Genomic DNA, 22,841 nt, shown 5'->3' on the forward strand with positions numbered 1-22,841 from the left:
GTGCCAGGCTGGAACCTGGGCTCTAGGACCCAACAAGGTGGGGTGAGGGGGTCCTAGAGCTCGGGCCCAAATGTCTATACTGCAATTAAATAGCCCCTTAGCCCAAACCCCGCAAGCCTGAACCAGCTGACATGGTCCAGCCACCGGTGTCTAAGTACAGTGTAGACATACCCAGAATGGCTAATAAGACTATGTGCTGTGCCTGTGTTTTTCCAGCAGTGGGGTTAAACGAGAGTCGACATCAGAGAGAAAAGCTGCATTTTCTGTCTTTGCTGTTCTTTTCTTTCCTCTTTTGGAAACGGGACTGGACTTCAGCAGCAGCAGCAGCAACAATGACCGCTCCAGCCCATCGCAACTAACTTCTCTTTTCCTCAAAAGGAAAGTTTTTTCCATCTTTGGTATCTTCTAAAAGACAGTTAGACTAAGGGGGTTTTCCTTCTAAAGAACCTCTCCAGCTAAAGGGAAAAGGAAGTGATGTTGTTAAAAGCCTTACTTAATATACCTCTACCCCGATACAACGCTGTCCTCGGGAGCCAAAAAATCTTACCGCATTATAGGTGAAACCGGGTTATATCGAACTTGCTTTGATCCGCTGGAGCGCACAGCCCTGCCGCCCCGGAGCGCTGCTTTACCGCGTTATATCTGAATTGGTGTTATATCGGGTTGCGTTATATCAGGGTAGAGGTGTACTTTACATTTCAAATGCTTTACCTGTTTTTCCTTCTTTTTCTCTATCTTTAATAAAAGGTAAAAAAAATAATGCATTTGCCATGGTATCAAGAAGGCTAAGGACTCTGTAAACCAAACCTTATTTAAAACAGTTTAATACTGGACAGTGACTGGGTCGTTAACACCTTTAACTCTTTGGGCCCATTTATTCCATCTATAGTAATACAACAGTAGTATCTGGTGAAGGTGTGCGATGAACTCAAAGTTAATGCTTTGCAGATCTCCACTAGGGGAACGTACGTAAGCCAACCCCACTGACAGGTGGCACTCATAGAACAAGTCTTTAAACCAGGAAGTACTGCTTTCCTAGCTAAAATATAGCAATGCTCTATACACTCCCCACTCCAGAATAAGCATCTCTGTTTGGTAATGGGTTCTCCCTGGCATCTCTCCCGATATGCTACAAATAATCGATGAGACTTTCTAAAGGGCTTGGTCTTTTTCAGGAAAAGGAAAATTACCCTCTTTACATCCAGGGACCTTAACAGTAGAAGCTGAGGCATGGAAGGACTTTAGGCAACTATAGGGTTAGACTGAAGCTGGTTTTGAGGGTCTCAGTGGCATCTAAATGTGTGGGACTTATGCGGCTAAAATGGCAGTTGGGCACTTAAGTCCCCCTTGGAATCCCATCCTTAGTTTATCTGCCTTGGAAAGATGAAGGGCTCAGCCAACCCTCCTAGGATTTGTACCAATGACTCCAAGGAGACTTGGTATTCAAACCTCATGTGTAGACCATTAATTGACTTATGAACTATATCAGCTAACACAGCTGTGTGTTAAGAACAGAAAAATACAGCACATGAAAATGTTCCAACTTAACTTACACAAACATCTTCATACAGTTTGTTCATGACATTAACTGACCTCTTGGAAGATGTCATATTAAGAAGGGCGAGATGATACATATGATGCAAGTAAATCAGATGTCGTTCATGGTGGAAATGCTTCCTAGTCCTTTTGCAAGGTTTGCTCTGTAAATAAAAAAATAGCATGTAACAACTTATACAGAGTACGAGCTTACTGAGCAGAAGGTTGAAAACTCAAAGCAACTTTTATATTTAGGAAGAATGGAAGACAATGATTACTTTTAGGTTTCTGTACTAACTCTTACGTCCTGAAATATCTGTGCACTTGATTCATTTGAAAAAGTTTTGAGCTTTGCACTCGGTAGGTCCTATTACCAATACTGAAACAATCTCATTTATTACAATGACATAAACCCAAACTAACAATACAAAAGTCAATTTACACCTCGTATGTCAGATCAGGATGAGCCCAGTAAAGTTTATTTTTTAATTTAGTTTAATTTTTTATCAAAGGAAATGTACGTTTTCATATAACATACATTTTTAAAACCGATACTTTTAACATTCACAGTCACTTGCAACACACTTCCAGCTGCATTTAGCTTTCCCTAAACTTCTAGCTGTCTAGTGCACTGGAACGGCTTATCCTAATAGGCAGTGCCTTCCTTTTATTTTGAGAAAGTCCATTCCTATCACTTTGTGGCTGGTCTGGTTACTCACAAGTCCCCCCACTAGTACGCTTCTCCCAGTTTGCATAGCATACAAATGCTTTCTACATTAATAACTACATCTGAATAACAATTTTTAGCTCTAATCATATTTTATCATTACATGGATCTCTAATTGATTCATAAATTTGGCCTTCTTTGTAAACTGAACAATTCTCAGCACCCAGGGATTGAGTTAGCCGATAACACTTCCATAAATAAAACAAAATAGAGAAGGAGTTTTATTTTTAATACAAATTGTTTGGTTTCTGGAGCTTTGAGCTACTTAAGGGCCCAGTCTAAAGCCCATTAAATGAATCGGAGTCCTTCTACTCTCTACAATGGGCTTTCCATCAGACCCTACAGGCAGGATCAGTTTTTAATCCATGACTGAAGTGGCCCACTATACAGTGCCTTCCACATTCTACCCTCTCTGCAACCCTAATAAAATCAATAGGCTTATAGGAATGAAATGAAGAGCAGAACTTGTCCCAGTCGATACACTCAATGGACTGCTCAAGTGTATTTTAAAAATTGTTCTTGTTACTTGTACTGTACCCCACCATTGCATAGCTCTTGTATGTAAAAAAAAAAAAGGACAAAAAGTTATTTCGATTACATGCTCAAAACAGCAAATGAAGTTATATACAACTTATATACAGGGATAAGTTGTAAATACCAAATGGCTAGTGTATGTGTTTTAAATTTTATTTAAGAAAAATTGACTTAATATACTATGTTCTCAATCCTCTAATGAGCTCTGCATGGACAGATGCCTGTGCTTCAATAATCTGCCTATGTGGAGCTCATTGCAGGGTCAGAGCACATATATATATATATATACACACACACACACACACACACACACTATGAAGAACACCACCGTGGAACCATACATCCATCTAGCTGTTGATTCTAAGTTCCTTGTGGCAGGGACTCTCTCTTCACTTGTTCTGTAAAGCATTATGTACATTTATGGTGCAATTTAAATAATCATTTATAAAGGTCCATATTCTGCAAAGACAACAGGACTACTCGTGCATAAAAGTTATACAGTAGAGAGCAAATACATCAATATTCATCTACTGAAATAATTTAAAAAATAGTAATTCCTCCACCCCGAAGGAAAATTATTATGGTAAAAAGACAGTCACCAAAAATCCTTCCACATTTTACTGACTAAGTTATTTTAAGTAGTATGGTCACGAAAAGGGTGCTTCTTTGTTGCTGACATTTCCTTTTCTTGTCTTATAGTTTTGCCTTTAAAGCCATGTAGACAGATGCAGATGGACAGATAGGTGGGAGTTTTTTTGTTTTCTTTTTTAAAAAGCTTTTGTGGTGAGAGAGTCACTGTAACCAAGGTTTCATTGACATGAATGGCAAATAGGCAAGTTTACAGCAGGATTAAGCTAATTGATTAGAAAGCCTGATTGTGTCCCTGAAGGGCTGGATATCCTGCATGGGCAGAGGCACTGGATTTAAAAGAAAGTTAGAAGAAGGTACAGAGTTGGCCGTGTCATTTTGGAGGTAGGGTAGTGGGGGAAGAGGCTGGCTGGTGAAATAATTTTTCACTGACCACCTCCCAAGTGTGACAGAATCCCATCCACTTTTGGCACCCCACTATGCCCAGGGCCAGCCAGCCTACAGACTTTGGAGAGGGGCAGCAAGATAAATCTTTGGGATACACCCCATATTTAACTGACATTGAAGGACTAGTATGAATGGCCTCAACTCCCACCAGAGTCCATCAGAATTTTAAGGGTGCTTAACACCTTGGATTGTCAGGCCCAAAATGTTACCATGCCCAACCCATCATTTGTAATCAATAAACCCCACAGAGCTGCTCATTTGTTTTGAGTCCACATTTAATTTTTCAGGAACAAAAACTATGTCTACAGGGCAGCTCTGAATATCGGAAATGTTAAGTAGTGGCGAATTTCTGACAGAAAGTCAAAACCAGCTCGCCTGGCTTTGTAGTTCTCTAATCAGCCGAGTAAAGGTGACTTGTGAATTTCAGTGGCAGGAAGCAGTTTATAGTACAGTAACCTAGCCCATTGTCTGGGCTTCTTCTGCTCAGCTTCATTACTATTACCATGATAAAGACAAGTGTTTTTCCTACTTCCCTTTCTTCCCCTTCAAGTCTCTGCTTGCTCTTGACTCTTCTGAATTTCACTTTGATACTTCGACACCTTGGCTCCTCTCCCAGACAGAATAATTACAAGAGCTCAAATAAACTTTTTTCTTTCTTTCTTTCTTTTTTTTTGGTGGGGAGGGTGGGTGATGCAGAGATGTTGTGAAGATTTGCTGAAGGAAACTCACCACCTCCTGAGTTCTGGATTGCTCTTCAGGCCTTTTCTGCAATTCAGAAAGCCAAGAAAGCAGCAGCTGTGGGAAATAATTCAACTCTCAGATTTAGCATGAAACAGAGATAACCAAAGTGGGGCTCACCAAATGTGGCCCATAGCTTCACTCATCTTACACTAACAAGACCTCAAGCTTCTGCCTTGAGAAGTTCAGAAGCTGATAGTAATTTAAAGTAGCGGCAGAAAAGCCACAGTCATGTGATCCAAAAGTTAGCTAGAATATCCAACTCAGCTGCCTTGTTCAGGTCTCATTCAGCTGAAGAAAAGGAACAGCTAAGATTTTAAATAAGCATTGTCTACTGCTGTGACTGCATTTCTGAAACAACTGTTAGCTTGCTCAAGTGGTGTGATTCAACATAGCTGAGCAAAGCAGTTAAGAGACAGGCTGGGGATATGAAATATCCAGCTTCAGGGCAAATATCCTGATTCCATCCATGTACATAGGCAGAGTAACTCCATTGACTTCACCGGTGAAACATAGATCAGAGTCTGACCTTATGTACAGAAGCCTTTAACCAGCCCTATTTTAACTGTAATTATATAGAACAAAATAATTAGGTCGACTTGTGCTTTGCATATAGCTATGCAGCCCCATGCACATAAATAAGGTGAATGGGTGTAAATAACAGAAGAATTTGGCCCACTGGGTGCAAATGAAACATTATTAACATAAGGAAAAAAACAAAGAGAAATGGTATTAATTTTTCAGTCTAACGGAATTTGAAACCTTCTTGACAGTGGTTAAACCATTACTTGATGGCAGGAAAGTGGGATTCTATTCCTAGCTCTACCACTGATTCAGTGTGTAGCCCTGGGCAAGTCCCTGGACCTCTCTAAGCTTCAGTTTCTCCTCCTTTAAAAGGAGGAAAATAACACACACATATCTCCTGGGTACCAGAAGCTACATTTATTAGTGTGTTTATTAGATTTCCTGATAAAATACATTTATTTTTATCCACTTACAAACATGCTACTACTATAATTTAGCACTTTGTTTCCAAAGCAGTGCAGAAATATTAATGTCTTACTATTCAGTTGCCACTTTAAATAGCAAAGCCATTAAGAAATATTAATAAAGGGAAAAAACCCTCTGTTTTATGGCTCTTTGAAAGGGTCGCATTCCAAAACAAGACAGCAGCCCCTACCAGCCAGCTAGGACATGGCTCAGTAATGATGCAAAGGCAAAATGCCATCTATGTCATCAACATAATTTCCTAGGGTGCCTGGACATTCTCTGCAAGTCTCCTATGCAAATATAACAGTGCTTAGCTTATGAGATCCAGAGATCCCACGCTGCAAGGGCTGCAGACATAAATATACCAGAGAACAACAAATGTATTCTAGCTCACATTATACTAAGGCATATCCCAGATTCAGCCATCACTGTTCTCTTCCTGACATCAGAACAATGGACTGTGACTTCATCAGCAATGTCCGCTGCAGCTATTACAATAGTGGCAGAGAGAGAGAGAGAGAGAGAGAGAGAGAGACACACACACCCCCAACAGACTCCTTTTCTTCAATACAAAGCAAAGGTAGCCAGCTGGTGGAGAAAAGTGAAAGAGCAACATAGCAGGCATTCAATCTCCAATCCATATTGAAATAGAAAACAATATACTGTGGAACTCCTGTGTTCTGGTGACCTCATAAATCACCTTGATCCAAAATACATAAGGACTCTAGAGACCAGCCTCAAGAGAAGCATTTCCTTGTATTTCCCTCTCAACATCTATTTTATTTACTAAGGATACTGCCACTTATTAGGAAATGAGATTACAGAAAATAGATCTTGTTACTTTTTCTTTTTAATCTGTTTTTCACCCGTATATTGCATCTCTTCTAGAGTCTTGGGGCCTGATTCTCCTCTTACATTACTGTAGCTCTGCAGACTTCAGAGTTACTCCCGACTTACAGTGCTGTGAGACTGCAATCAGGCCCTTACGTCTTGACATGTCATCAGGCTAAGACATCATGTTATATTATAGGTAATGCACCTAAAACCATTATGAAAGAAAAATATAGTTTCTTAGTAAAATATGCTACCTTATATTTTTCACTACCTGATCTAAGAAATGTAATACATTGTTCTAACAACACAACAAGCCCAGGAACTTTAAAGTTAATGTTATTTGTTCAGGGCCTTCCCCTATCCACAAAATTTGCAGGTGTTGCCAATGTTTTTCATTTGAAGAGCTCCCAGAAGTCTTTGTGCCAAACTGTCAACTCACCATTATTCTGTCAGCTTCCTCATCAATTATGCCAGATTTCCAGAGAGAGAGAGAGAGAGAGAGAGATGCAGCCCTAAATGAAAGGTTTTAGCACTACAAACAATTTCATATTATTTATCATAGTCCTATCAGGATGCAATTTTTGCCAACCACTGACTGGGGAAAAGAAACCCATTGACACATGTATAGATTCACAGATCCTGAAGGCCATGAATTTAGGAATGTTAGGGGAGTTTTTCCCCGCCAAAATTGGTTCCTGATAGGACTAGGATGATAAAATATTATGAATTTGTTTGCAGTACTTGATTTTTAAGTAACAAAATCAACACTCCTATATCTTTTCTCGGGGAGCTGTCTGGCCACATGTGTGGTTTGTACACCTTTCAGTTAAATCAGAGGTCCTAAGCAGGGGAAAAATACAACAGTAAGGAGCATCAAATGGACTTATGGTACTCCCTTGGAGGAGTCTAAGTTAATAAACCATTGAATGGCTGACAGATAAAGAAAAAATATGTATATGAATTAGTGTAATAGACAATATAGATAAAGTCCTTATTTGATAAATAAATGAAGTTTAACTGGAGATTATAAATGAGTTAAAATACTCCTTTTTCCCCTGTTTCTGAACTTCACATATGAACCATTTAAACTAAAAATGATGCTATATGTACTAATGAAGTAAATTATTGTTGAGCTAGATATATTTTTTCTTTTCCTTTCAAGCTGTCCTTTTACCTTTTTCAAAAGAAGAGACATAACATTCTTTTAAATACTTAAGATAGTTATAGGTCTTATCCTGCAGTCCTTAATCAGGCAAAATATCCTTTGGCTTCAGTGGACGTTTTACCTGAGTGACTAGTGTAGGATCAGACTCGTGAATACAAAACAAAACAAATATATTTACTGGCATAAATCACACATCAAGACACTAGTTGTTCTACTCTAAGGGTCTATTTTCAAGTACTGTAACTTCCCAACTAAATTACTCTGGCCTTGATTCAACTCCCATTGAAGTCATTCTGCTTTCTTTCCATTCACTTCAATGGGAACTGAATTGGACCCTCTTTTGGTGGACCTTTCTCATGCTTGTTCTCACTCCAGCAGTGATTTGGATTAAGAACTCATTCCAGGATTTCTGAAATACTAGAGCATGACATTTTATGTATTTATTTATTTTTTTTAAAAAATCACTAGTTAGGGCATTAGATGCTTTCTTGGGCAGCTCTCACCTCAAATCATTTTCTCTTTTTTAGAAACGTCAAACCTCCAGTTTGGAATACACCATGGAGATGAATGCCTTTGCCAGGTTTATCAAAACAAAGTCATCTGAAAATGTATCGTGCATGTCCCTTATCTTTTTAAGATGTGCCATGATGAGGCACCCTTGTTGCATATACAAGATGAATAAGCAGATATTTTGAGTTCCCCACCCTGAAAATCAATGGATGGTTATTTTAACAAGTACACATTCAAATAAGCACATGTATCATTTCAAATCAATGTTTGATAGAGTTCAATACAGTTAAAATAAACACACTCAATATGTTTGAGAGTCCCCTCAATCTGAGAGCTCACATTTGAAACAAACACACTCCTACACATAAAGGATCAGATTTTAAGACAGACCATTGACATCAATGTCGTTATTCCAATTTACACTGCCGTAATCAAAATTAGATTCTAGCCTCTAAATATACAACCAAACAGAGGTTTTTAAAATTTTTCTTTATCCTTCTGTTAATCATAATTAAATGCAAAATAAAAACAAGACAAAACAAAACCACACACACTCCAAAGGTTCAGATTTGAATAAATTCAAAATTGTAGTTGCCACAGCAACTGTAATTTTTCCATGGTATCACCAAAGTATGCTCTCAGTTAAGCTAGTGCTAATCTAGAATAGCCACTGGAGCTACCCGGGAAATTCACTCATGTGACTAAGATTAGAATTTGCTGTAAGTTAACACCATATAAAGTAATCCAGAATTCTGCATATGCACAAGGGGGCTGAGTTATTGTTGCTGTGGGAACCGTAACTATGAATTTCCTGGCTTGCATGTGATTCGAATTTCAGCTTTAACGCTGCATTAATGTAGCTTTTCACACTTGACAGGCACACACCATTTTTAGCTCCGAGATTCCCAAATGGAATACATTCTTTCCTTTAATACTCAAAGTTAAAAAAATTTAAAAAGGTTTTAAAAAGAAAATTATATTTTATACACACACACACACACACACACGACTTCACATTTTAACTACAGTACATTGACTAGTTCCAAGCAATTCCCCACCCACCCACGTTTTTTTTGTTGTTGTTTTGGTTTTTTACATTCAAGCTGGTGGCCAATATCTCAATGTACCTGAGACAGCTAATTTAAAAAGGAAGTGGTCAAAGTCATGCTTTTTTTGTAAACTTCAAAGGTGATCCCTCTCCTTCCTCCTCTTTACATTTTACTGTCTGGCTTTCTGCCCATCCTGCAGCTGTTAGCTAAGCCTGTGTTTCATGGCGTCAAACCTGCCTCCTCACGGTCCATAAAGTTACAGCAGGGATCGTGATATGCAGGTGTGGAAAAGGGAGAAGTGCAGGATGAGCCTGTTAATGATTTTTCTGGCACCCCATGCTGAGTTGCTGAAGGAAGAGAGCAGCTTGCAGAAGAGTAACTCTTTGTTTGCGAAGGTGTTCTGGGCCATATTACTTCTCCCCACAGCAAAGGTGTTGGGTTTTTTGCTTTAGGGGCTGTTTACAGAAATGATTCACCTTTTATACAGCTTTTAAAAAATGCTTTGAGGCTTTAATTAGACACAGGAATTCCATCACACCACTACGAAGACTTTTACTTTCCATTTAACCTCCCATTAGATGATTCAATGATCTTATTCAACAATAAGTCCACACAATTGAGGCTGATTGTTTAAGACACCATCAACATCAACTGGTGCAAGCTTATGCCACAAGCCTTAGTTGGAGTCCTAACACATATTTATAATTTGTTAATGTAGACAGAGAATTCCACCTTTAAAAATGTTCATTTGCTGCTTTAAGATACAGCTAATAACTAAGATTCTGATTCAGGAATTCACCTAACTTTAAGCATATGCTTAAGTGCTTTCCTGAATAGCGTCTAATAGATCTGCAAATTTACTGCAGAATAATTTAAATACATTTAAGTCAAGGTTTTCAGAAATGGGTGCCTAAAATTAGTCTGCTAAAGGCAAAAATTTCAGAAGGGCCTCAGGGTACGTCTACACACCTATCCGAGGTGTGATTGCAGCACACGTAAACATGCCTGAGCTAGCACAGCTAAAAATAGAAGCATAGAGGTGACAGCATGGACTTCAACACAGGCTCACAACACATGTATGTACCCAGAGTCCCCGGCATGCTGGTCACTAGCCTGTGTTGAAGCCCATATTGCTACATCTCCTATGCTACTTAGGTATGTCTACCTGTGCTGCAGTGACCCCTCAGACCCCCCAGAGTAGACATAACCAAGTGGCTTAGGAGCCTAGGTGCCATTGAAAGCCAATGGGATGTAAGCTCAAGTCACTTGAGTGTTTTTGAAAATTCTACCCCAAAGGCTATATTTAGGTGCCTAAATAAATGGGAGCTTTGGACACACAACACTTTTGAAACCTTTCAATCCAATTGTTTAGGTGCCTTAATAGCTTGTATTAATAAATACAAAATAATTTAGTAAATAACTATAGGCAAAGTTTGAGGGCTCATTGGAAGTTTAATAGGGGCTACTGGGATAAGTAGACACAGAGAGCACTTCTCTCCTACTCAGCTGTCTGTATGTTGTCCGCTTAGATTGTAAGGTTATCCAGGCAGGGATCTGTCTACTTATAGGTCTAAAAAGTAACTTTTTTTTATCTATATAGCTCCCCAAATTGTATGAAGTGAGAACAGCCTGCTTGGCACCACACACAAGGCATTAATAAAGACACAGGTCCTGATTCTGGTCTCACTTAGGAATATGCATGATAGAAGTGCTTTATAAATCAAAAAATAAATACATGATTTTTAAGTTCCAAAATGTTGCACACATACAACTGGTAATATAGATATCTTTCCAACACTGGGGTTCCCCAAACAACCACATCAGATATCCCATACAATTCTCCTGAAAATTAACTGAATCAAAACTGACCTGCTCTCTCCAAGAAAAAATTGATTAAAAGAATGAGGGAGGTCTGCCTTGTTAGGCTGCAACGCAAAAAAGCACCTACATGAATGATGAAGTCGATCCTTATTCAGGACAGCACTTAAGCACAGGGATTTGAAGCAATCAAATTTTTGAATTGCTCTGCTCCGTCCCCGCTCCAGCTCCAGCTACTTGTCCACGCTCCAGCTCTGGGCTCCACTCCAAAGCCCTGCTTAAGCATGTGCTTAAATTTAGTCATTGAGGTCAACAGGATTTAAGCACACTTCAAAGTAAATGGGAGGTTCAAGTGAAGTCCTGAATAGGGATGCTTTCCTCAATCACGGCCTAAATGAGGTGATGGGACGTTTTAAAATACACACATTATTGTTTGTATTCCATCTCACCTAGGGGCCCTACTCATGAATCCGGACCCCATTGTGCTAGAAGCTGTACAAACACAGAACAAAAAGACAGCCCCTAGCCCACAGAGCTGCATATTTTTGCCATCACCATGTCATCTTTAGTCAGAGATAGGAACACTGTCAAGCCACCAGTAAAGGTATGTTTTATTGTTATGAAGGCAGAATGGGTGATAGATCTGAACATATATTAAAATATAACTCTGTGGGACAAGTTACGATCCCACTACAATCAACAAAAGCTTTTCATTGACTTCAGTGGGACTAGGATTTGGCCTTACATTTGAGCAACAGCAAAGGGACATTTTCTTCTCTATCAAAGGATTTCAGCTTCTCTCTTTAAATTAGAAATAAAATAAAACCAATGAGTGCTCGCACACAGACTCTACAATTAAAAAAGAAAAGAAAAAAAAGACCACAACTAAAGTTCCTGGTATTCTAGATTCTGCTGACCTTCAAGTCACATTGCAAGGCTTATTTGTTCTCTGAGGGGATTGGGAAGTTAAACAAACAAAACAAAAAACATTTGCCCAAGCAGTTGTAGATTTTATAATATTTGTACATGACCCAAAGCACTTGATAGTTTTTTTTTTTAATGGAAAGAAATAAATACAAATAAATAAGAAGACTGATTGAAGATCTGGGAGAACGGCTCTTGGACTCAGCAGTGATGTGTGGCTTGATCTTTTTCAATTCTTCCAAATCTGCTGCTAGAACCTAGCTCACTTTTTATTTTCTCTTCGTAGGATGATAGGTACACCCCTAAAAATAAAACAGGCTTAAAAGCTACTACTACCTGTAACCAACATCATGCCAAAACAGCCACCCTAATTAAACATGACTACTACACTGCCAAGCCAAATGCTTTGATTAATTTATCAGTCATATTTAAAGTCAGGGGTAACAATGAGGCAAAGCATAGCTGTGTCTCCTACCATTAACAAGTAGGGCCCTGATCCTGCAAAGACCACTGGGACTGCTCACAGTGAGTAAAGTTAAGTGCATGCATAAATCTTTTGCACCTGGATGAGTGCCAGGAAGTACAGTGCCTACACTGCCTTGCTAATGGCAATGCTGTGTTATGCTATTATTTGTTATTATTTACAATAGTTCTAGGAGGCTAAAATTAGGATCGGCCCCATTGTGTAAGGTGCTGCACAAATGCATAATAAAAGAGTCCCTATGCTTAAAATCACCAGTGCCCTGTTTATGCCAGCATTCCCACCACTGCTTGTACTACTGGAGCAGCACTGGTAATAATGAAATGGTAGGAGATTTCTTTTAAAAGGCTAGTGTAAACACTTGAGGGTCAACCCTTGAGCATCCACCATGTTTTCTGAAATGGTACTGAACACTGTTTGGTCCTGTCTACACTCGCATTAAAATCATTTACAGCACCAGTTCAGCGGCACCTATTGCTGACAGCAAGCATTAACACCAGTTATATTTCCTAGCTGGCATGAGGCTTATAATAACCAAGCATTTCAAACTGGCCAGATTTAACATCTGACAACAGAAATATAAAGGAGTAAAAGAAAACTAAGCTATTCATCTTTGTTCACATAAGGACATATCCCTCTGTTCTGCCGGTTATGTGTGGACCATCATTCAGTCCCCCTGCCTGGTTTTATAGTAAATCTTGTTCTTCCCAAGACTCCACAGAGATGGGCTTGTGTCTAAACTAACAAGCAAAAACTGCCCAGGTCAGGAATGGAATTTATTTTGGGCCTTGCAGTATGGGGTGGAAGAAAAGAGAGGAGAGAGACCACAGTGAAGAAAATGTTGGCTTTATACACTCTTGCTGAGAAATATCCCAAACTGGTTTCTCAGCTATCAGAAGAGTAAAATGTGTTCACATGAGTAATTGCCTTTGCCAGTCCCCTTGACCACCAGACTCAGCTTTATTTACCCATCCTGCAGCAGTCTGTAATGATCCCCCTTTTCTGTTTGAGTGGCTAAATTTTAACAGCAAAGTGTGAGAAACAAAATCTACTTTTAAACCCAGCGAGTGGCAGTAAACTTTGTTTCATACACACCAGCCACCTGGTTATAACAACTAGCATCTTCTGGACATTTCAAAAATGTTTTCCCAAACACTTGTTTTATATGCCTCATGGAAAAGTGCTATAGAGTAAGCTCTTTGGGGCAGGGACTTTCTTCTTCTGAGTTTGGATAGCAACTACTGAAGCCTGGATGCTACCAAGGGGAGAGGAAGGATTGTCCAGTGGTTAGGACATTAGCATAGGCCACAGGAGAGCTGAGTTCAGTTCCCTGCTCCGCCACAAACTTCCTGTGTGACCTTGGTCTTTAGTTGCTTAGTCTTTCTGTGCTTCAGTGTCTCATCTGCAAAACTGGAGCAATAGAACTTCCCTATCCAATGGGTGTTGTGAGGACAGATACGTTAAAGATTTTGAGGTGCTTACGCAGTATGTAAATGGAGCGGGGGGGTACACAAATGTCATAATAGAGGCAAACAGAAAATGAAAACGGTTCTACAGAATACTTAAATAAGCCTGTAGAATTCTATAGTGGGATATAATTCTATAGGCTGATTTTATGGAAAGGATCTCAAGTCTCAAATTCTGTGGTTTTTCAGAGTACTTTCTAAAGAATCTTATTGGTTTCATCACTATTAAACTCTGTAGGACTTTTTCGTAGGGAGTAGATTCAGATTAAATAAAAGTATCTTTGTAATTGAATATCAGATCTGATTTCTGTCAATTCCTTGGCATTTTTCCAACACTTAAGGCATTTATTCTCATTCTATTATAAAATAGGTTGGCTAACAAAAGTTCCAACCCTGCGCCCCATAGCACAAACAGACACAAAGGGCGCAATTGGTTTGCCACATCAGGGTCTCTAGAGCCCCAAACTCCTAAGGTCTCAATGAGTTTAAACTCATTTAAGCATGGGAGAATCTCAGGGGTTTACCATCCATCACCACAGTATCTGAATGCCTTCCATATCAAATCAATAGCAATATTAAATATATATATTTAAACATCTCATGATTTTTTAATGCTTGGGGTTGGCGATACTGTGGGACATGACAGATGGAAGAATGTCTGCAAAATAGTAGGAAAAATAATCTTATCTGCTTCCTCATAAGATTTCTTGTCTCCAAACACCATCCAACTACAAAGAAACACACTTTAGATGCTTCTGTTCCAAGGAATCTGATGGTAGGCTCTGCATGTTGAATTGCAAGAGACAAACTGAATAAAAGTGAAACGTCACAACACTTAAACAAAAACACAACACCACTAACCCCCAAATCCTGTCCTTAAAATTGAACTCATTCCACAGACTAGAGGGGAAAAATCAGTTGTGGAGAAAAATCTGATTTTCACACCAAGAGCCTTCAGACTGAAAGTCTCAGTAGCCATTCTGACTGAGCAAAGATTAAGTGTCCATCAGTCAACACAGCTGCACAACATTTTTTCTTCAAACACTTGTTTTTAAGGGGGAAAAAAAAGAGTCAGTTGAAAATTCTCAAAAACAGAAAACTTTCAAAATGATTTTCTCAAAATTTTCTGTTTTCAAAATTTTCAAACAGAAAAGTTTGTTTTCCTTTTCCTCTCTCTCTCATTGCCAGCTTTGACTGATCAGAGTAGTTACCCAGTAAGACTTTTTTTTTTTAAATCAACACTTCTTGTTTTGGAAATATTTTTATTTTGAAATTTAAAAAATTGTTTTTTGAACATTCCAATTTCAAATATGAAAAAAATCTATTAAATTATATGGAATTTTTAAAAAAAAAAACCAGTCCATTTTGAAAACCAATGGAATGAAAACACTTTAGAAGTGTTCATGATTTCCCTTTCTTCCTCCATTTTTAAGTCAGCTCTGGCCAGGGGAATGGGATAAGAACAATAAGGAAGCTCTAGATATAAAACCGGTAATATGACAGCAGCTGTAAAAATCAATGGACACCAAATTGGAATCCTAGTTGCATTGACTGGCAGAATTAAACAACTGTGTGGAAGGAATTAAAGGGAAAATACAGGAGGTGGAAATTAAATTGCAAGTCCACAAAACAGTGCTCAAAGGGTACGTCTACATGTCAAAAAACCCAACCCGTACCCTGCAGCAGTGAGGCTCAGAGCCCGTGTCAACTGAATCAGGCTCATGAATCTCACTCTATGGGGCTAGAAATAGCAGCGTAGATGTTTGGGCTCAGGCTGGAGCACTGGCTCTGAAATCTGGCGAGTGGGGAGGCCTCAGAGCCCCAGTTTTGGCCCGAGCAGGAACATTTACACAGCCGCTTTTAGCCTGCAGTGTGAGCACGAGTCAGTTATGTGCTCTGAGACTCACTTCTGCAGGTTTTTTCGTTTTGCTTTTGCAGTACAGACATACCGAAAAAGCAAGGACTTCCTAGACACACTGAGAAAATTAGATTTTCCTCCACGCTCATGATTCTCCACCCTGTTTTCTCACCATCAGCCTGAATGGTGCTGATCTTCTACGTAAGAATGTAGATAAATATGTGAAAAATAAAAGTGATGAGATAGATTTCTTCTTTGGAGCTTCAGCTCCTGTTCTGCTGTCATCATCAGTGAAATGTGGCTTGATTTTGCCTTTTCATAAAGGCAAAGTCCAAACTGTAATGTTGTTTGCATTTTGTACACATCACATACTATTTTTTAAAAATAGATCTATTGGAAAGCCACTGATTATTATGAGTAGTATTCATTAGTTGTTTATGGTAATGCTAGTCATTTCCAGACATTCAAGAAGGGACTGTCACTGTTCCAAGATCACAATCTAAGGATGGACAGACAGGGTGACAAAGGTCAGGGAATGGGCACAAACAGGGATTTTAATGAGAGTCAATATGATTCACTGTAACCACTGCAGCAGTAGTGGAATTTTAAATCTCTCCAAAACTGCAGACAGGGCTCTGTGGATGAAGTTGTAGAATGCCACATGGACAAAGGCAAAAAGGCATTTGTGGGAGAAGCTAACAAATGGGTGAGTACACTGGCAGAGTGAGGCAATCCAAAGTCCAACAAGGAAGGATACATAAGGAGAAGAAAAGTTATGTAGAGCTTTCAAGATGGTGACAAAATCACTTACATCTGATGTGACAGCATATGAGGAACCAGTGGAGGAATTTTTCCCAAGATGGTAGTGACATGATCAAATCAACACACAAGGGAGATTTTAGCAGCTGTATTTTGTATGGACTGAAAAAAGAAAATGAATGAAGCCCATCCCTATGCTATAGCTTGCACAAAGCCTACGCATCACTGAGGTTAAGTGATAAATAGGCCTTAGGCTTTCCCTCCGGACAGGATTGGACTTCCCCCTTTGCATTTTATGCACATACAAATAATGTGTAGGTTAAGGCATAAAACTTGACTTAAATGGTTTGGAGACATCGGAATTGAAAAACAAAACAAAAAACCACACCTAAAATGGTAAATTTCTGGTGATGATTCAGTAAGAATAAAAAGCACAAGAAAAACAATTGCCAGTTCTGGGACAGGAGGGAGAAAAGCTGGAAATATACTGAACTGCAGTGTATGTTCCTTTTCACAGCAAAAGTCACAGCTCCAGAGAAAACAAAGCAACCTGCTGACCTATGAGCACAAAGGGCCAAAATGTATCCCTCGTGTGACTCCACTGAAGCTAATGAACTCCTATCAGGGAGGAATTGGCCTTTATCCCCAACACTCAACACCAGACAATTTATCCCCAACACTCAGCCTTGGCTTGGTGAACTAACTAGCAAGCTGAGAAATTCAACTGAAAGGATGCAACAAGAGTCAGGGTTTTCTCACCTACCTTAGGAAATTGCTCAGTTTCTTCTTCGGCCTTTGTGTGTTTACTTGGATGATGAGCTGGAGGTTGGCAGGACACTGATCCTGGTAGAGAAGCTGAGCTCTGTAAGATAGCAAAAGCAAAGTCAAGAACAGTATGTCTTCATAACTGGGCATGAAAAGTAAGTGCCTAGCTGGTTACTTCATTGTGGATTTGTGTATTCATCATTTCTATGCCATTTTGAAATGTGCCTTAAAGGGGAAAAATAAAGAGCAGTACTGATTTAGAGGTCTTTATTTGCTCCTTATTCAGGCAAAACCCTATCTGGCTTGAAAGAGTCAAGAATACTGAATAGGACCGCTTAATAGCCCTACCACAATATTTCATATTTTAACTCACCATTATATTTTGGGAATAGATTCGGATTTCAGATACACCAGCATAAAACATAGAGTAAGGTTATTGATTTCAGTGGACTTTTTCTGGATTAACTCTGCTATAATGGAAAGCACAATCTGTCCTAAGTTAACACACTTGGGTGTATTTTCCCTGCTTGTGAACACACAGTGTCGCTGCCAGGGGCGGCTCTAGGCATTTTGCCGCCCCAAGCACGGCAGGCAGGCTGCCTTCGGTGGCTTGCCTGCGGAGGGTTCGCCGGTCCCGCGGCTTCGGCGGACCTCCCGCAGGCATGCCTGCGGAAGTCCGCTGAAGCCACGGGACCAGCGAAACCTCCCGGGAGGTCCGCCGAAGCCGCGGGACCAGCGGACCCTCTGCAGGCAAGCCGCTGAAGGCAGCCTGCCTGCCGCCCTCGCGGCAACCGGCAGAGCGCCCCCAGTGGCTTGCCGCCCCAAGCACGCGCTTGGCGTGCTGGGGCCTGGAGCCGCCCCGGTCGCTGCAGTAGCATGGGTAGTAGCTGCAGAGGAATGGCTGAACCATGTCAAGTAAATACCCACCTGAAACCAGTGAGTACTTACTTGGCATAACTCATTGGACCTTTGCTGCCACTATCTGTGCTACCGCAGGTATGCTGCTATTTATACTCGCACTAGCTCGATAAGAGCTAGTGTGAGTATGTGCATACGAGTAAGGGAATCACACCCCTAGCTCATAGTGTTGATATAGCCTTACTTAAACATACAAAAAACTACCCATTTTGTGTCACTACTTAGGAAATGCAATGGATTCTTTATCAGTACTTTCATTTTTGTCACAAAGGTGAAGTAATACATGATAATAATCGATGAAATCTGGTTCAGGAACTAAGAGCCAGAATGAAACACCAACATTCCTTGGACCCACATGTTCAAAGCAGGGTCTGGTCAACTCGGTCTTTCATACTTCCAAAGTGGATACATTAAGTACCATGCAATTAATGTGCAGAGAACTTAAAAACTGAAATCCTATTTATTCTGGGTGAACATTAAAGATATAAAAAATGTCATGGTAAAAGCAGGTGTTTTGCTCCAGTGTCATTAGCTATCATTTCCTTCATCTGTTCCGCCCATGGTTGTGCAGTTGGTTGCCACCTTCAACTCCCAAAAATAAATGAATTTTATCAATGTGGTCTCAGATTTCCAGAACTTATTGGTTTGGCTGAGCTCAGCCAAAACAAGAATGTTCTGGAAATCTCAGACAGCATTGTTATAATTCTGCTACTTTTGAGGTACAAAAGTACATAAAAATGTGTAAGATAGCAAAAGTGAATTCATTCTTTGAGGAGATTACAAGCTTAATTGATAAAAGTAACTGAGAAGATGTACTTAGACTTCTGTAAGGCATTTCATTTAGTACCGCACACCATTCAGATTAAAAAAAGCACTATATAGTATCCATATAGCACATGTTAAACAGATCAAGAACAGTCTAACTGACAGATCTCAAACAGTAGTCATCAATGGGGAAGCATCATCAAATAGAGGTGTTTCTCGGGGGATTCTACAAGGACTGGTTCTTGATCTGATGCTATTCAACATTTTCATTGGTGATTGAGAAGTAAATATAAAAATTACTGCTGATAACATTGCAGATAACACAAAGATTGGCAAAATGGTGAGTAATTATGAGGACGGGGAGGTCATACACAGCAAATACAGCCAAATGCAAAGTTATACATCTTGGAGCAAGGAATGCAGCCCATACCTATAGAATGGGGGACTGTATCCTGGAATGCAGTGGCTCTGAAAAGAATGTAGGGGTCACAGTGAACAAACAATCAGCATGAGCTCCCAGGGCAACACTGTGTCAACAAAGGGCCAGTGCAATGGTTGGATGTACAAACAGGGGTGCGGTGAGTACGGAGGTTATTTTACCTCTGTATATGGCATTGCAGAGACAGATCCTGGAATGCTGTGTGCAGTTCTGGTGTCCACATTTCAAAAAGGATGTTGAAAAATTGGAGAGGGTGCAGAAAAGAGCCACAAAAATTATTTCAGGATGGAAAAAAATGAAAAGTATCTTAGTGAGATACTTACAGAGCTCAATCTGTTTAGTTTAGCAGAGGAAGAGCAAGAGGTCACTTGATTTCAGTGTATAAGGACCCTCACAGGGAGAAAATACTAGGTACTAAAAAGGTTTTTTAATCTAGCGGAGAAAGTCATTACAAAGACCCAACGGCTGGAAGCTGAAGCCAGACAAATTCCAGCTGGAAATAAGGCACATGTTATTGGCAGTGAGGGTGATTAACTATTGGAACAAACTACCAAGGGAAGTGGTGGATTCTCCCTTTCTTGATGTTTTTAGCTCAAGACAGGGTGCTTTCTGAAGATTGGCTAAAGCCTAACAAAAGATATTGGGTTCAATACAGGGGTAACAAAGTGAAACGTAATGGCCCATGATATACAGGAGATCAGACTAGATGATCTACTGGTCTCTTCAGGCCTTAAACCATGAAGCTATGACTAAAGAATGAGGTACTAGGGAGAGACCACTTTATGAGCTTTTAAGAGTCTTCTATGACAAGCAGGGTTAGGAATTATATTGGTACTATGGTAATTCTGTAAAGTAAATTCACAGTGCTAGGTTCTCTGTTAGAATTCTTCAAGTCACAAGATTACTGTCCTGACATTTATCTACAAATAAAACAACTACAAACATCCTTACTACAGCAGGCAGTTTAAGCACAAGGCCAGCTGAACAAAGAGAGAGTGCAGTGTATTAGCCTCCCCGACTTAGTACCAGATGTTAGCCATCTATTTTACTCTGCAAACAATAAACTGTTTTCTGTCCTCAGAAGTCCACCACCTCCTGCAAACAGAGCTGAAACGAGAGAGGGGATGTATTTATATTGACTCCAAAAGTATGTACACCCAGTAGTTCTGTGTCAAATTAAATGTTTTATATTCATGGTCAACTGTGAGATTTATATTCTATTAAATGTGTACATTTAGCTTGCCTATATAAAGTTCAAGGACAGGACAATCTCAGAGTAATGAGCATTTCTATAGCCATAGTTTAGTATATATAATGGTTTTGTTTTAACTTCATTCAGGGAGAAAACATTCCTGCCAATATGTATAATGTGGATGATTTGAGTCAAGAGCATCTATGCCATTTTAATTGGTACAATACTGGCTAGTGGGGATTATGATGCCACAAACACCTTGCCTAGGAAGCTTGGGAGCTAAGTATCTCATTTTGTTTTACATACAAATGTATTTCCATACATTTGTTCACGAGAGAGAGAGAGAGAGAGACACTTCATGGATGACAGGAAACCTGACAGATCACTCAACTAGCAGAAGAGGAAAGTCAAAACAGGCTCATTTGTTCTCTGAAATCACTATTAAAGGGCCATACTTTTTAGAGTAATACAGGAAAACAATTAGCAGGTTATGTTTCACTGAGAAAGAAGCTGCGCTAAAACCAAACTACTTAAAGGGCCACATCAAAGTAATTATTGCATTTGGCAGGGCTCAATCCTACAACCAACAAGTCAGGCCAGTGGCTGGCCAGTTCTTTGTTGCTCTTCACCTTGTACAGTAATTCACAACAGTGCAAAGTGAGTGAAAAGCAAGTATGCTTCACACTGGTGTAAATAACTGCACAAGATGCAGGGCATCATAGACTCTATGATAGACTCTATGCCACAGGTCTTCCATCTATTAAAATCATCATCAGACAAGAAGTGAATGCTGCTTGCTTGTGGAAGTGGGTAGTGAGGCTCCTCCACCTCGCAGAGAAGACACCTACAGAAGTGTGAAAACTTTAAAAAGGAAGAAAGCTGAAGACATTTATAAACTAAAAGAAAGTTGAATTTATAAGAGAAGTATTAAAAAAAGAGGTGGCCAATAATAAACAGGAAAACGGACTGAACAATGCAACAATCATACTGTTTAGTCTTCTGGAAAAGAGCAGCCTGGATGAGGTTGGATTTTTATGTTACCTGCTGCACAGTCCTGTGAGTAAACGCAGCTCCTTGCTTTTTGCCTAGGGTCTCTTTCAGGAGAGATTTTTGCACTCAGCAGCCAAAGTGTGTCAGCACTGGAGTGAGCGGTGTTATCGGGTGTTAGCTGCAGCACGCTGATACGTCCTTGAGAACTAGCACATCATTAGTGATACCTTCACAACTGAATGTGTGGGTCTTAGGTCATATGCCAGACAAAGCCAAGGATACTTTTTAGAAAAAGCAATTTCTTATTATAGTCCCTTACGTGCCCCTATTGCATTTAATTTCAGCTCTGTTGTTGAGATAATCAATGAATGTCTGATAGAGATACTCTGTTACAATGCTGTTTGGCAAAGGAGTACAGTAGAAGTCCCTGTTCATTTGAACAAATGTTGATCAAAAGATATGGGTCAATACACAGAGTAAATTGGAAAGGGGAATCCATTTCGCAGTGTATCTATAATGTCCTCAGTTACAAGGCCTGAATCTCTGTTAGGGCTTGTCTGCACTGAGTCACAGTGCAGGCTGTGGGGATGTGAATATAGTCCTGTTTCAAAGAGGATTACGTTAATGTGAACTAGATACCTTTTAGTTCATGCCAGCAGTGTCCACACACAGCACTCAGAGCCCAACTGTTTGGTGCTCTCTGCATTAACATCCTGTAGTCCTCACCATGGGACAGTGTAGACATAGCCTTCTGATTTAGTACCAGCTTACACCCACTTTGCATTCACTTTGCACCAGGGCAAATGACAACACAAGGTTCAGGGAGACAAAGAAACAGTCCCAACACACATACAAAAGGGGTTTCCTTGCAGAACAAAAATACATGTAAATTATATGTGACTGCAGTATAAGTAGCACTTATTTTAAATATTAGACTTATGTGAAATTATATATTGACTCATATGCACTAATATTAAAGTGACCTCTTTTGTATGTTTTACTCCACCCACATATGTGACATTTATAAAAATAAATCATATGACCTATGTTTATAAACATATATCTTTTCCATATAGTTTGTATTATAGGTAACACATTTTTATAATGGTTCTTACATTCCCAAAATTCACTTCTCAGATCCACTCACAGAGTTTCCTGCAGAGCTGAGAAATGCTCTTTGACATGCATGAGGCAGAATGTTATCACCAGGCAGCCAGTTTCAGATGGAACAGTGAGAGTTCACACTAATAAAAGACTAGTCAGCACAAATCATTGCAATTCTTCTAGATCTCTTCCCAGTTTCTGCTGGTTGAGTACCTGTCCCAGGGTACGTCTTCACTACCCGCTG

General features: G+C 39.7%; 1 protein-coding gene and 1 long non-coding RNA gene across 7 annotated transcripts in view; one reads left to right on the top strand and one right to left on the bottom strand.

Annotated features, from left to right (window-relative positions):
* The window catches only part of LOC123366276, a 97,784-nt gene that overhangs the window by 9,201 nt on the left and 65,742 nt on the right, over positions 1 to 22,841 (bottom strand). For all 5 annotated transcript variants that reach the window (XM_045009563.1, XM_045009564.1, XM_045009565.1 and 2 more), the window contains 3 exons: positions 17,188 to 17,286; positions 4,562 to 4,627; positions 1,594 to 1,700 (listed from right to left, as the gene is read on the bottom strand). In XM_045009563.1, the coding sequence (XP_044865498.1) occupies positions 1,594 to 1,700; positions 4,562 to 4,627; positions 17,188 to 17,286 (272 nt within the window). The remainder of the gene's footprint in view (positions 1 to 1,593; positions 1,701 to 4,561; positions 4,628 to 17,187; positions 17,287 to 22,841) is intronic.
* LOC123366277 overlaps positions 19,409 to 22,841 on the top strand; it is a 63,384-nt gene continuing 59,951 nt past the window's right edge. For both annotated transcript variants that reach the window (XR_006578006.1, XR_006578007.1), the window contains exons 1-2: positions 19,409 to 19,450; positions 20,393 to 20,458. This is a non-coding gene — a long non-coding RNA (uncharacterized LOC123366277). The remainder of the gene's footprint in view (positions 19,451 to 20,392; positions 20,459 to 22,841) is intronic.

The sequence above is a fragment of the Mauremys mutica genome, chromosome 3, assembly GCF_020497125.1.
Source record: "Mauremys mutica isolate MM-2020 ecotype Southern chromosome 3, ASM2049712v1, whole genome shotgun sequence".
NCBI lineage: Eukaryota > Metazoa > Chordata > Testudines > Geoemydidae > Mauremys > Mauremys mutica.